At 35.5% G+C, this 14,115-nt stretch overlaps 3 protein-coding genes across 4 annotated transcripts in view; 1 reads left to right on the forward strand and 2 right to left on the reverse strand.

Annotated features, from left to right (window-relative positions):
- Nucleotides 1-680: 680 nt before the first annotated feature.
- LOC110831899 (ribosome biogenesis factor Nop53) lies at nucleotides 681-4,719 on the reverse strand. Its single transcript, XM_022068384.2, has 8 exons — nucleotides 4,550-4,719; nucleotides 4,297-4,464; nucleotides 4,035-4,216; nucleotides 3,298-3,456; nucleotides 2,810-2,955; nucleotides 2,081-2,313; nucleotides 1,112-1,375; nucleotides 681-797 (listed from the first exon to the last, which is right to left on the reverse strand). Exons 1-8 carry the CDS (start codon nucleotides 4,690-4,692, stop codon nucleotides 725-727), a joined length of 1,368 nt encoding a protein of 455 aa, XP_021924076.2. The 5' UTR covers nucleotides 4,693-4,719; the 3' UTR covers nucleotides 681-724.
- Nucleotides 4,720-5,618: 899 nt separating this feature from the next.
- On the reverse strand, nucleotides 5,619-13,161 carry LOC110831898 (cytochrome P450 6k1). Of its 2 annotated transcripts, none has more exons than XM_022068383.2 (4): nucleotides 12,150-13,161; nucleotides 10,948-11,145; nucleotides 8,297-8,548; nucleotides 5,619-7,349 (listed from the first exon to the last, which is right to left on the reverse strand). In XM_022068383.2, exons 1-4 carry the CDS (start codon nucleotides 13,078-13,080, stop codon nucleotides 7,183-7,185), a joined length of 1,548 nt encoding a protein of 515 aa, XP_021924075.2. In that variant the 5' UTR covers nucleotides 13,081-13,161; the 3' UTR covers nucleotides 5,619-7,182. The 2 variants fall into 2 exon arrangements, with proteins under 2 accessions (XP_021924075.2, XP_021924073.2); XM_022068381.2 differs by having other exon boundaries at nucleotides 10,948-11,169.
- The window catches only part of LOC110840451 (uncharacterized), a 103,390-nt gene continuing 97,446 nt past the window's right edge, over nucleotides 8,172-14,115 (forward strand). The window contains exon 1 of the transcript XR_015537692.1: nucleotides 8,172-8,330. The gene's annotated coding sequence lies outside the window, so the exon portion shown is untranslated. The remainder of the gene's footprint in view (nucleotides 8,331-14,115) is intronic.

Below are 14,115 nucleotides of genomic sequence, written 5' to 3' on the forward strand. Positions count from 1 at the left end.
AATATTATTTTACACTGTATAACATATTCAATTGATACAGTGTTGTTTAAGCATGTTACTTGATTACTTTTAATTGTACTTTCCAAACTTACTATATTTCAGGGCAGAATTTCAACAAGTAACACTCTTGCGCTTCGCAGATATCGCGTTTTTTACGAATTGAAGGTTTGTGGCAACCCTGCGTCGAGCAAGTCTGTCGGCGCCTTTTTCCAACAGCATGCGCTCACTTCGTGTGTCTGCGTCACATTGTGGTAATTCTCACAATTTTTATTTTTAGACATAATGCTATTGCACACTTAACAGACTACAGTATAGTGTAAACGTAACTTTTGGGAAACCAAAAAATTTGTGCGACTCGCTTTATTGCGGTGGTCTGGAACCGAACCCGCAATATCTCCGGGGTATGCCTGTATCCTCAAAGCTACTGAATTTCCAGCTGTCTTTAAAATGAAGGGAAAGATGTGCAGGAAGGTTTTGTTTTAACCATTATCTGTTAGACTTTTCTTTTACATGTGGCTGTGATTTTCTTGCTAATAAGGAAGTCGTATAGGAAAATATGTATGACCAGATCAGCCAGTGACTTAAACAGCAGTCTGTACAAAGCTCTCGGCAACTGCTTCTATTCCTTCACATGACAAATTACAAGGAAGATTATTAAGGTAAAAATAACGTACACGATATTTCATCCATAACATTTATTACAAATTCACAAAATGTTAGGTCATTAATAACCTTTTGTTTCCCATCCCATTTTATGGCTCTTCCTTTCATATCGCTTAACTTTCGCTCTCCTTGTTCTGAAACAGAATAAATATGTTGTCAAAATCAAATGATGAGAACATACATATATATATATATTCATATTGTGCACAAATGAAAAATGCAATCATCTTTATGGTACAAGAGTATAAAAGGATTTTTCCATTTACTGTGCGAGCCGTTCGTTATTTTTGGAGATATTTCGAAAACAGATTTCACAGACTTAAAAGTACTTCTAGGGTACACACCCAGTCATGAATCCATATTTAGTTATTTTACTACCTCAGTTATCATATGATTCATACAACAGATATATAAAATGTTAAAAAGTAAATGAGATACTGAAATTTACCTCTGCTTGATGGTAGGTTCGATGATATTTCTCCTCTGGAAACTCTTGTACCTGTCCTCAAGGATATTCCCTTCCGGCTTGACACTCCGTAAATTTCCCTTCAAATCTTCTCCTAAATTAAATTCCAGATCTAGGGGTTCAAATTTTCTTTTGCTTAACTGCTTTGGTTCCTTTTCTTTAATAGCTTTTACTCTCTCTCTTTTTTCTCTGAGTTTTGCAAGCTTCTTATCCTTGGCCTCTAATTCCTGGTTCAGTAATTTCAATCTTGAAGACAAAAAAAAAACAGAAAACTGAAGAAAATCTGGACAAATACCATGTAAACCGGACTTCGAAGATATGGGTGTCTTGGCATAAATAATGTGACATTTTCCTCATTCTTCAAGTATTTTATCTAATTTTTTAATAAATGTTCACATACACATGTAGGCTGTAAGCACACGAACTAATGGGTACATAAAACATGTGACCATGAGTTACATCTCACATGCAGCAGCTGGCCTTCTCTCATGAAGTCATACGTGCATTTCTAAAGACATCTCTCTAGTGTAGGTGACTAAATATTTATAAGTCTTGAAAGATTTCCTAAGATTACAGATGGTGAAGAGAAGGTCCTGATGAAATGTGAGTGCATCAGTTCACGACGTATGTAATTCATTACTGTTACTGTCTTATATCTAGTTGGTTTTAATTTTTAAGTTATCTACTTTAGGTTATCTGTTGTGTTCAAATACTTGTGCCTTATGGTTTCGTAATTTTATGAGTTATTTTATTTTGTGTAATGTGTATTGTTTTGTTGTCTCTTATGTTTTGTTGTGTCTTATTGTTTTGTTCTGTCTCATTGTTTTGTTGTGTCTTATTGTAGCACCACTGCCACCAAGTATAAACCCATTTGCAGTTAATAATAAATAATAATAATAAAATAAAAAGTAGACGTGGAAAACAAGTTTACATTAACAAGCAAAACCCTACCTGTATATATCAGAATTTTTTTTCTTCTCTGAACGGCTTTCTTTGTGCTGAATTTGTTCTTTCTTGGCTTCCTTCATATTCCTTCTCTTCTTTAATGTCTTCTTTATATTTTTAGCTGGAGGATTTATAGCTCTGTAGTCACTATCAGTTTCACTTCCCTCATCTAAATTCTGTTTTAATTTGTCTTCACCTGCTTCAGGAAGACCTTCCGACATTTCCTTCATCCTCATACTCTGTCCAAGGAAAAAGATACGCGTTAATAATTAAAATTTCTTCTTTATACCAACTTAACTGAAAGTACTGTGGCATTTGCTAACATTATATTTGTCAGAATTTTTAAGGACAGTTTAGAACTCTATATAATGAATGACTTGTGTTCAGTATCAAATAGAAAAAGTTATGGAAAATCACTAAATAAACTTGCTTGTATTTACTACCACAAAGAACTGCATGGACTGAAACACAGTTCCACTTCTGAGAAATCTGTGCACCAGTCACATGATCAGCTGTTTGAACTATCAAAGTTTTGTTACATGATTATTTTCTTGAAATTAATGTAATGCTAGGATATTTGAGAATGCTACACATAAGAAAACCCCTAATATTATAATCTCTCTCTCTGTCTTTCAATATTTTCATTCGCTATGATCCATTCAGGTGCACTGATAGAAGGAAGAAAATATAAACCAATATCACACTTTTTATGGGAAATTTGACACATCTGGATACCTCTTTTTCATCTTCTGTAACACGTGAAAACATTTTGGAAGTTACACGCTTCAGATGTTTTTCTTCTTTGATGAGTATCAACTCCTTATTGGCCACTTCTTGTAACAGGTTCTGATGATCTCCATAAGATGGATTGTAAGACATACCTAAAAGAAAAACAAAATAGTATTCATCATGAATTACTCTAAAAGTGAAAGCTTTAAATATTTGGTTATATGAGTTCAGTGGCATTGGTGTGGAGTATGCCTTGCCTTTTACTTTACTTTCATTTTCATTTTTATTTTGTCGTGAAGACAATACTCGACCGTCACTGGCAAATAATTTGCTTCTGTATCTATAATTTTTCATATTCACATTAAGTGCTTGATTTAGTGCTCTTTGACATATGGTAATGGTTCACTTCCTTTTAGGAAGAAAGTATTCATTACTCTTTATAGGAGAAAGGTAAAGTTTTGGTCCCTCTACAAAATTTGCCAATAGGAACCCACCAGGATGGGGTGATTCCACTGCAGGGATTTCGTATGGCTTTGTCAAGAATTTGTCAGGCATTTTCTTTTTCAGTTTTCCAGTATGCTTTAACATGTGATATTTTGTTGTTGGAGTCAACCATTCAACATCAAGATCCACAGTATTTCCATTATCAGTATCTGGAACACACAAATTACATTCATATTATTTACTAGTTTAAAGAGGATTCAGAAGCTGGTATTGGTGTTTCATCCATAAGAGGGAATATTTATATATTAAATTTTTTTGTTAAGAGCAAAGGAAATATTATTTTTATAAGAGGTATAGAATGTGCAGTTTTCGGTAATGCAGAAAAACTTCATACACTCCTCACTTGGTTTTGAGAATCTTTGTGATTATTGAGTATATACTGGCAACAGTATTTGAACCAACAATGACATAATGGTAATACATTTCATCCACATGACTTTACAGAACAAACAGTGACTGATTCTGTTACTTTTAGTAAAATTGCAGATTATGGTATTGGTTCCTCTATACAACTACAAATAATAGGACAATGATTTATTAGAGTTTTATCAGTGTACTTTGCAGTCTTAATTATTTAATTTTCCTGTTAAAATTCAAGCCACAAGACCCAAAACTTTCAACTAAGAATTTTATCAGGTCTGCAGCATTATATTCCAATCAATATAATATCAATAATTTGTAAAAGTGTAATTTAAAACAACCATAGAACAGAAAAAAGTTTGAATACCTTCCCATAAATCAGCATTGAATTCTCCCTTCTTTGGTTTGTTGTTTTTCTTTGCCTTCGCTAGAGCTCGGTTTCTGAGAGCAATAACTTCCTTCTTCTTGAGAATACCCTGCTCTTTCCTGTCAGCTTTAATTTTCTTAGCTAATGGGTGCTTTCTCTCCTCTGGTGTTCGTACTCGGTTTCTGTTTACATTCAAGGAACAACATTGAAATGGGCACTGTAATAATAAAAACTAGTCCAACTTTACTAAGCAAAATGTTACCTCTTCTTTATTGGGTCCGGTACTGCAGAACGTTCTTCAAGAATAGCAAAACATTTTATTGGTTTCTGTGGTTTCTTTAGACGTACAATCAAATCGGCCTTCTGACCTTCATCCGCTTCTTTGTCGATCTGGAATAATTCATGATCTTGTCGGTCGGCAAACGGAGTTCTGAAATTAAGACACGTGATAAAATAAGGTTATGTAAGTACTTCTACGCTAATATTATTTTAGTAATATTAATCAAGTAACATACCCAAGACGTTCTTCAAGTCTTTTCTCATCCAGGAAGGAATCAACATCTTTAATATCTGTATATTTTCTCCACGACTTTTTATTTTTCTTAGAAACACGTTTCTTAATCCTTCCAACACCAATACTTTCTTGTCGTGAAACCATGATACACAAGGGACGAACGAATTGAACCGGAAGTTGCTTGGGAACGGAAACTTACAAAAGCGATGTTATACGGTAATATAATGAAACTGAAGCTGAGCACTAAATTTGATTTCATAATAAAACTTTTCCTTTAAGGTATCTCTGTGGGTTAATAATTTGCTGTCTTCCTTTTTTCGCTAGTGAAATGGTATTTAACTGTTTGCATATATACATATTTTTTCATTCCATGGATCTATAAGTTAACCAGATGACAATATGATATGGCAGAAGTTTACCGACATTCCAGAGATCCTTACTGCCTCCATCATCAGGGCGATGAGCGACTTATCTTTATACTTACCTCTGTGAGAACCTTAAATCTCACAAATGTTGCTTTGTTTTTACAAAGAACTAGCCTGTGGGAATGGGAAGTAATTATTACATCATGTAAGAATGCTCTGGTATCCACTGGTATGTTTGCTGTTTAATAAATGATTCTGGTCTCATCAAAACCCAGAAATACATCATCATCTTCACCAACACAAGAACTTTTGTTACATTTGTATAGCTCCTTATATTGAAGATATTAGAATTTACATTTCAGTTTTATTTTGCCATAATTGATACTAAAAAGTGTGAAATACCATTGTAATAAAGAATTCTTGAGGATTTTCCCATCGTCCTCATTTCCTGTTACTGTTCTTCATGATAAAAATATCAACCATTCTTATTGGATATCACATCTATCAAATTATGTATAAACTAGCATCTCAATTAGACATTGTGGTCAGAGCAAAGAAATGTACCTGGGTTTCAGACCTGAATTCATGTATAGGGCAGATAAATATGCACTTTTGTGCATAGAAGTTAATTTCAAAACACTCCACACTTATGGGAAAGGTTTAAATGTTTCTTCTTCATTAATTAAAAGAATAAAAACTGAAAAATTAAAGAACATAAGTCTTTTAATGTTGTCAAAGTTAGTCAGTAAACAAGCACACTTACAAAAATGTAATATTCAAATGTAAAATATCTGTTACAGTTACTGTAAAACCTAACCATCAGAAGTGTTGTCAGTGACTGACCTGAAATAACTCAGCAAGATATTTAGATACATCCAGGACCATCACTTATGACACCACTTCAGTTGGTTATGTTATGTCTTCATCACACAGATCAATTCAAATTATGTTGGTATAGGTTTAAACTTATCTTCAGCATTAATAGCTTTGAATGTTATTAGTATAACTTAAAGCTTTTATAATTAACATTTGCATACTCACTGACTAAACAAATAATTCCATGAAGCAGGGATCTTCACAAGAAGCTGACAATCACTCAGCTTGTCTGGAAATCACCACTTCTTATTGGAACCCGAAGATTCATAACCATATTCACAAGAGTGCACCACCACTGAGACACTTGAATTGTGTCCATAACCTTACAATCTTATTTATTTATGTTTTGTTTTAATATTATTCTTTCATCACCTATGTATTCCTGATATTGTCCATTTATATTTTCAAAGTAAAATTCTGAATGCATTTCAAATCATATCTGTTTGTGTTACATGTCCTGCCAAGCTCTTCCATTTTGATTTGTTCACACTAGTAAGGTGATGATCCTTCTCATTATGCAAGTTTCCAAATTCTCTTGTTACATTCTGTCTCTTTGGTCCAAATAATGATTTCAAGCACTCTGAGTGTATGTTATGTTCTCCTCTTACGGTATGAGACCAACTCTCATGCCCATATAAAACAATATGTAACATTATAGATTTTTATATTGTAATGTTAGGTTAGGTTAGGTTATGTTATGTTAGGTTAGGTTTTTGTATTGGGGGTAGGAAGACAACTTTTTGAACTGAATTGTAGCAAGCACTCCCAGAATGTAATATCCTTTTAACTTTGTCATGAATGTAAGTTTGATTTGTTATTGTTCTTCTCAAATACTTGAATTTATTTATTGTAATTTTTGTGTATGCAGTGCTTAAGCACAAGGATACTTTCAACAAGCAGGAATAATATATAAATTATATATAAAATAACTTATACTACTACTACTATTCAAAAGATGCTGTACTGATTCCTTTGATAACAAATGGCATATTGGTACTGGAAATTCCAGAAATAAAAGTGGTTTAAATGTGAATTTTTATGTTAAATGTAGCAATTTTAATTGGTTTTAGTATTTTTATATGAGTTCATATCATGAACACAGATTATACTGGAAGCAAATGGCAGGAAAGAAATATACTGTTTTAGTTTTACAGAAATAATAAAATTATTGCCTAAGATAAAATGTTATCATTAACAGGTTTAACTATACAATTAAATTATTAAATTGTTTGATGATCCCCAGTAGACTAATCCATTCCTGGTAACTTATATATACCTTTAAGTAAATAAAATAATTATAAATCTAATTTTTTAAAGCCCATAGTTCGATCTAACCGTGTCCTGTGAAGTCTGTTTTCTCAGTTGGAAAACGTACTGGCTTTTTATTCTAACGTCACTTTCTCTCATGGATTCTTAGCCACATTCCGCTGGCTGGTGAAGTGATCCAAGTTCGAGTGTTGAGTTCTGGACAGGCCTTAGTCTTATGGCATGCGCTGAATTCATAGTGAAGCAACAGTGCGGCTAGGCCCACCTTAACCTGTAGCATGCCATATCTGAACCCTGGAAGAGGTAAAATTAAGACATTTAATTAAATTATTTGGATGAAAAACTTGTATTCTGAGGTTCTGACAAACTTTATAAGAGGTCTGGGATTTTTTGAACACCTGAGTGGTCTTTAGCTTCTCATGAAGGGCTTCACTCCATGGAGTTATTTGGCCAGTTGGGGTTTGTCTTAATGTTTGTTTACTGTAGACATAAATCTAATGTTGCAAAACTAATTGCACTATAAATGCCGCACTCTATTTCTTCGCGTTTCATTAAGTTTACACAGAAAAATGTTTCAAATAAAGTTTTAGATTAAAATCACGTAGATTTATATATTTTATTTAACATACTCTTTTACAATGTGAAATTTTTCAGAAACATGTGATTCAGTTTGAAATATACTGAGCTTCATTAGTACTAGAATAAAAGAAAGTCTGGCTCAGGTGGAGTACGGGTAACATATCCGAAGGTAACTAAAGGCTTGAGCAGGCATACTTGAAATGGAGCATAGGAGTGTTCAATAAACAGGCACATAATAGTCACATGAAGAAACATTATTCCAGATGCACTCTGTTTAACCGAGGGTTAGTTTTCTGGACTGGTGTTTGGGAGGTACTGGGTTGGAATCTGGGTAGGTATGTGGTATTGTGGGACTTTTGTCATTCTTTATGTTTCTGCTGGAAAATCCTGGTATAATATTTTCAGATTCGTAACGACCTCCTTATTCCATATCCTTACCAATCCACGTTCACGATCATTCGACGTTAGCACTTATAGCTGTGACTTTGTTATTGAAAAGCATTTACTCTGCCATCTGTTGGCGAAAGTAGAGAGTTGTTTGCATGGTAAGCAGTAAACAAATGTCTTCATTCAATGACGTAATGTCATAATTCAGTGCACTGAATAGAAGTATCTCTGTATTGGTGGTACGTGCATCGTAAATTAGCTGATTTGTCACTTACCTATGCATACGCGGGGTCCCTCGCCGAATGGGAGGTAAGTGAACTGCTGCCTAGAGCTCTTATTAATGTCTGTGAATCTATCAGGGTCGAATCTTTCTGGTTCTGGATAATACTTCGGATCATGGTGTAGTGCGTATACCGGAATCAGAACCCTGGTACCTTTGTCTAGTTGAACTGACGTACCAGGGATGTTGTATGGTTTCTTGCAGACTCGAAATATACTGGCTTCCAGAGGATATTTCCGCAATGTTTCTGAAATGACATATTTAGAGTAACGCAATAGCTTGTCGACGCCGTAAGTTTGGAAGTTAAAGTTATGTTTGGCTTTCATTAGGCATCAAAGAATGTGTTTATGTCCATTAGAATTATATATATTATATACAATTTTGAGACGTTTTATCCACAGTGTGGTATACCTGATTACAATATAGCATAATAGAGGTAGTGCAGTGTGTATTTGGTTTCTAGTAGTGTAATGTAGTGTAGATCTTGTAACGAAGTAAAACATAGTGTAATAATTTGTAGTGGGTAAGACTGTGATCCAGTCACACGTGTCTCTTTTATTTACGCGACGTGTTGCCGAAATTGTCTATCCACGTCAGTAGTTTTACAGGTCTTGAATCTAACAACCCTGACATTCGTCGATGGGGGCAGAACTGCAACCCGAGGTCGCAGTGTTTGATCGGTCCAAAACTGTAATGCAGGAATTCAAACTCTCGGCTCACATGCGACTCTCTTCGATACTTTATTCGAACCTAAACAGTTTTTGAACCATACACGATGCACAGCCCCAAGTTTCCAAATTTTAATAGGTTTTAAATTCAAATGGAATAAAATCAAATGCACATCAAATAATGTACCACTGTTTCAGATTTGGATTGAATAAGGAGGAAATGTGTTTTAATTAAATTAACATTCGTGTGTGTCAATAGGAAAGTAGAAGAATGAAAATTGTATCTTAAGCTTAAACTTTGAATTAAACTCATGTTTTGGTTCCTGGTCTTTTTAAGCGGCACTTGGTAGACATTGAATCTGGCATAACTGCTATAAGGAAACAAATGTTCAATTCACAAATGAATAGGGATTATAGACTAATTAATATCTTCCACTACTTATTCAGTCTCATACTCCGATGTCCGTCCAAAACAAACATTGATTTTATTGTGATATGACATTGGGTCTGTGTACGCTTTGACCTTGCATTTACTTGGCAGCAGATTCTTAAGGCATTTTCCGTTGAAATGTGTATGTTTCTGACACGGCACAGCGGATTTTGTGGGGGCTCAGACGTGGAATAAATCTGTCAGGATCGAATAGCTTTTATTTACATCATATCGTTTGAGATCTGAAGCCAAGAAATGTATTTTTAGTTAGGAAAGAAAAAGTTGAGACTTCTTTGCCCACATTTCTGCATGTGGATGTTCTTATGAAACATGCTTACATCGCAGCTGGCGGGTAATGCATCTGTTTCGTATCAAAATGCCAGAAATACAATTTCGGGATCGGACGATTGGATGATTTCTTTCCGCTATCACCTCTACCAAATTTTTCAATTTTGAGTTATTTGCTACTACCGAGAGACTGTAGAAAATAGTGCAACTTCACAAAATGCTCGGTTTAGTGTAAAATAACAGCGGAAATAATTTTACAAGTCTATATAACTAAAATATTTCACCATGTTTTATTAATGTATATATATATATATATATATATATATATATATATATATTTGGTACCCAAACTGGACATGGGGTCCACCCATCCTATCATACAGCAGGTGCCGGGGTTGTGAGCCTTTCTTTGGGGATAAGGCGACTGAAGAGTGAAGCTGCCCAGTCACTCCTAACTATTGCCGAGGACAAGAATACGTGTTTTACGACAATCATGATTTACTTATAATTTTGATGGGATATTTATTTATAGCCTATGTCATTAGTTATTAATTCTGTAACTGATAAATTTCGTTTATCTCACAAGTATTTGTCACTTTAAAAAATCTTTTTAAAGAATCTCATGATACAGCTTCGTAATCAGATGGTTAAGGGTTCAGTCACAGGGACGAGTACTACATAGCAATTTTAGTCCCGCGAGACGAATAGTTACCGCACTCCGCTCTCATTCGTAATTATCCCAGTAAAGTGAATCATTTGACGAGTGTGTGGTGTATTGAGATACGCAAGTCTGCTTTTCGTGTGTTGCATTCGTATTTATTGTAACAATGCCAAAAGAAAAAGTCATTTGAAGAACTTAAGGCTTTCGTGACTAAGGCTACTCGTAGTTTTCCAAGTACATTTATGGTAATGCCTTGATACCTTGAAATGGTCACGACCGTTTATTCTAAAGTTCCATTTCTTGTTCAGCGTTCGTAATCATCATTGTAACTGAATCGACGATAATTTATTGATTTCTACAAACGAGGAGCTCGGTTAGGCATAGCTCGTCTGACATTTATTTCTTAAGTACGCGACTCGAGTCTCGGTTATGGATTTGCTGTTTTGACTTTTCCCTGATTCTCCTCAGTTCTTCCAGACGAATTCTGGAATATTACCTTTGGTTAGACATTTCCAGTTCATTGTAAATCTCCCATGTCATTAAACACTTAATAACATAACGATACATCGTCGTTAAATAATCGTATCGCGAGTACGCACCTGATACAACCCTGTCCAGCAGCTTCAATCCAAGTACTGTTTCGTACGTCAGTTTACCACTGTGCTCTTCCTTCGCTGCCTCAATCTCGGCTCGAAGTTCGGACTGCAGCGCCGGCTGTAGGGCCAGTTCGTTCAGACAAAAGCTCATGGCTGTGGACGCTTTCTCACTGCCCGCTCGGAGGAACATGGCAGCTTGAGCTGTCAACACTGCTTCATTGAAACCTGCGACATGTATCTGACAATAATTGCGTGAGTGAACATATCCTGCACACCCAGTTACCCTTTGTAGGCACGTATAGGCGAAAACTCGATACAATTTTGAACGACAATGAGTTAGGAAGATTTAACAACCCGAAAAATGACGTATTCGGATCCTGAAGCAGTTTTTTCGTACGTCTCTGACTGTTGCAAAATATTAAGTGGAAAGGCGCGCGTATTTTAATTTTGAATATGATTGTTTCCCGGGTTTTAGCGATTTGGGATCATGTAGATTATTACCAGCGTTTCGAAGGAACATTTCACTTCCATCTTCGTGGTGAAGGAGGCCATCAGTCTTGAACAAGGATGTGAAATGTTCCTCTAAAATGTTGATAACCTACAAGCCGACAGTGCGTCTAACTCGGCTACGATTGTCAATGTATGTATGAAAACTTTTTCCGTTGAAACTACGATGAAATTTAGCATCTTATGAGTGAAACGCAGAAAATTTTGAAATCATAATTTTATCTACTGCTTTAATCTGTCACCCTGTGGAACAAAGAAAGATTTAAGAACACGAAAATGAAGTGGTCTCGAGGAAGATGATCTATTATGTAATTCCTGACGATGGTCTAAATACCTTGCAGGTTATTCTTTACTAGGAATGACAGAATGGTATAATCAGGGGTTACGATGGACAGGGAATGTAGCATTACTGGAGGACACACGATACGCTTACACAGTTTGGTTTGGAATCCTCATGGAAAGAGGCCACTCATGAGAGGCCGAGACATTGATGAAGTATAATATTGAAAATGATGTCAGGGGAAGGGGATGTTAAGACATGAGCTGGTTTTAACTTTCTTCAATGGAGGGCGTTTTTTATTATGGTCGGAAACATTACGTTTTTATAAAAACCTGGGAACGTCTTGAAAATTTTTAATATTTGTCGACTCTGTATCAATGAGTTATTTATTTATAAAATATATTGATTTTGTTCTTACCTTCATCTCTGATGTTTGATGACTTTTCGTTGCCCGTTTGTTGACACTCTTGAGTATCTTCATTGTTGCTGTCGTCAGCTGTCTTGTTTCTGGCGAGCATTAACAGATGCATTACGTCTTTCTTCATTATGTGATTCTGTTCTCGATATTCCATGATTTTCTTAATAACCATTTGGAAGAAAGTTGTGACGTCACGAGGGAAAGTTGATATTCGGAAAAATCTTGGCAGAATCGGGAAAATAGATTCCAGAATGTCAATGTATGTACTGCCATTAGCATGTATGATACGATGACCCATTTTCTTGAAAGCCGAATCTTCGTCGTCCATTGCATTTGCCTCCACCCCGAAAGCGCAGGAACCAGTTGCATCCATTGTGAAATTCACCAATATATTATACATATCAATTATATCTTTATTCTTTGCGTGTTCTTCCAAGTGTTGAATAAGCTTTTCAGAATAATGATCAATATGTTGATACACGATTTTCAGTTTACCTGGTGTAAATGCTGGCGTCAGTTTTGTCCTGATATATTTCCACTTTTCTCCCTCAAGATTGAATAAGTTGTATGAAAGTGGGTCCTTTTTTAAGTCCGGATGATTTCCTTTACCAGGAAAATATGCAAAATCCTTTAAAAGTATGTGCTTCATAAGTTCGGGATCACGAATTAAAAGCACTGGATTTCGAGCCAGGTGGATACCTCCATACCTTTCCCCATCAAACTTATTGTACAAATCCTGAAATACCTCAGATGGTGAAAGTTTACATAAAACGAAATGTTTTATGTTCCCGAAGAGTGGTGATGGTTTCAACGACTTCACTCCTTTATTCTTCCAGTAATGAAACGTCGAAGTTGAAAACCAATAGAGAATGAACACTGTGGCCGCCATGAACCCAAGTAGAGCAGAGACAGCTGTTTCGAAGAACTTCATTGTAATCACACGGTACTTATTCCGTAGCCTTCAGATGACAATCATACAGCTTGGCTGATGGCCAGTAACTGAATGATACAGCATCCATCTTTGCTGCCTCTTTATATGTCCGCTACGAGCAGGCAAGTCACATCGGTCATCCAACCTACTTTGCTTCGTCATTTATTTATACCGCGTGTAAGAAAGAGTGAGAAACGAGAATGATCAGTTTCGTGCATTAGTGTCACATGTTTCCGAAAAAGGCCTTCCTGTTTACACACGAGATGATGGAGCACTTTTCCATACTATGTGTATTATTTCTGCCTGCTCTGTTTACACTCCTATGTGGTTTACATTGATTGAATAATAATCTGCTGTACTTTCTGTGAGATTTGAGGACACAACAATATTATGAACACATTAATCATCACAGTTCTTTCTCGTTACCGATAATATTAACTGTGTATCCCCTTCGTGGTCTTCTAAATTCATTTTTATACCCGGTTTCACCCGCAAGATATTGAACCTGGATTTTAGAGTTTCCGCCATGCGTGAAGCACGTTCTGTTTAAGTTCGGTACAGTGACTGATTATATAGGTGATGATTTTCTTCGATTCATAAACGTTAGTCTCTTTTGAGTCTAATATTTTGATTTTGAAATCTTGCAACATGAATTTCTCTCAAACGTAGCGCTGTTATAACCTCTTGGCTATCATTAAGTTTAAAATAGTTCGTTTTCTAATCTTTAATCTAAAAACATAAACGAACAGCTTTAATTTTACATATTGTTTTATGTGAGTCCAAGATTTTGCTTCTGATTCTGAGGAAAATATCTGAACCTAAGAGGGAGGATGTAATAGGAGAACGGAGAAATCAAGGAGGGGCGCATGGAACGCATGGGAGACATAAGAGATGAACATAGAAATTTTGTCGAAAGTCTGAAGGAAATTTATCGGCAGGCAGACCCAGGCATAGATTTTCGGATTTTTTTAAATTGGATTCCAAGTAAATAGGATTTGTACTAAATCCGACTTGGAATACTATCTAGAAGTAGGC

The sequence above is a fragment of the Zootermopsis nevadensis genome, unplaced genomic scaffold (assembly GCF_977971745.1).
Source record: "Zootermopsis nevadensis isolate Lab colony 2312 unplaced genomic scaffold, Znev_1.0 Znev_ptg000029l, whole genome shotgun sequence".
NCBI lineage: Eukaryota > Metazoa > Arthropoda > Insecta > Blattodea > Termopsidae > Zootermopsis > Zootermopsis nevadensis.

Coding starts and splice junctions, on each gene's coding strand:
- LOC110831899 (XM_022068384.2), bottom strand. CDS start 4,692: ATGGTTTCACGACAAGAAAGTATTGGTGTTGGAAGGATTAAGAAACGT. Junction 4,465..4,549: donor AGACTTGAAGAACGTCTTGG/GTATGTTACTTG, acceptor TCTTAATTTCAG/AACTCCGTTTGCCGACCGAC. Junction 2,956..3,297: donor AGTGGAATCACCCCATCCTG/GTGGGTTCCTAT, acceptor TTTTTCTTTTAG/GTATGTCTTACAATCCATCT.
- LOC110831898 (XM_022068381.2), bottom strand. CDS start 13,080: ATGAAGTTCTTCGAAACAGCTGTCTCTGCTCTACTTGGGTTCATGGCG. Junction 8,549..10,947: donor GCTGGACAGGGTTGTATCAG/GTGCGTACTCGC, acceptor ATGTCATTTCAG/AAACATTGCGGAAATATCCT. Junction 7,350..8,296: donor GGGACCCCGCGTATGCATAG/GTAAGTGACAAA, acceptor TACCTCTTCCAG/GGTTCAGATATGGCATGCTA.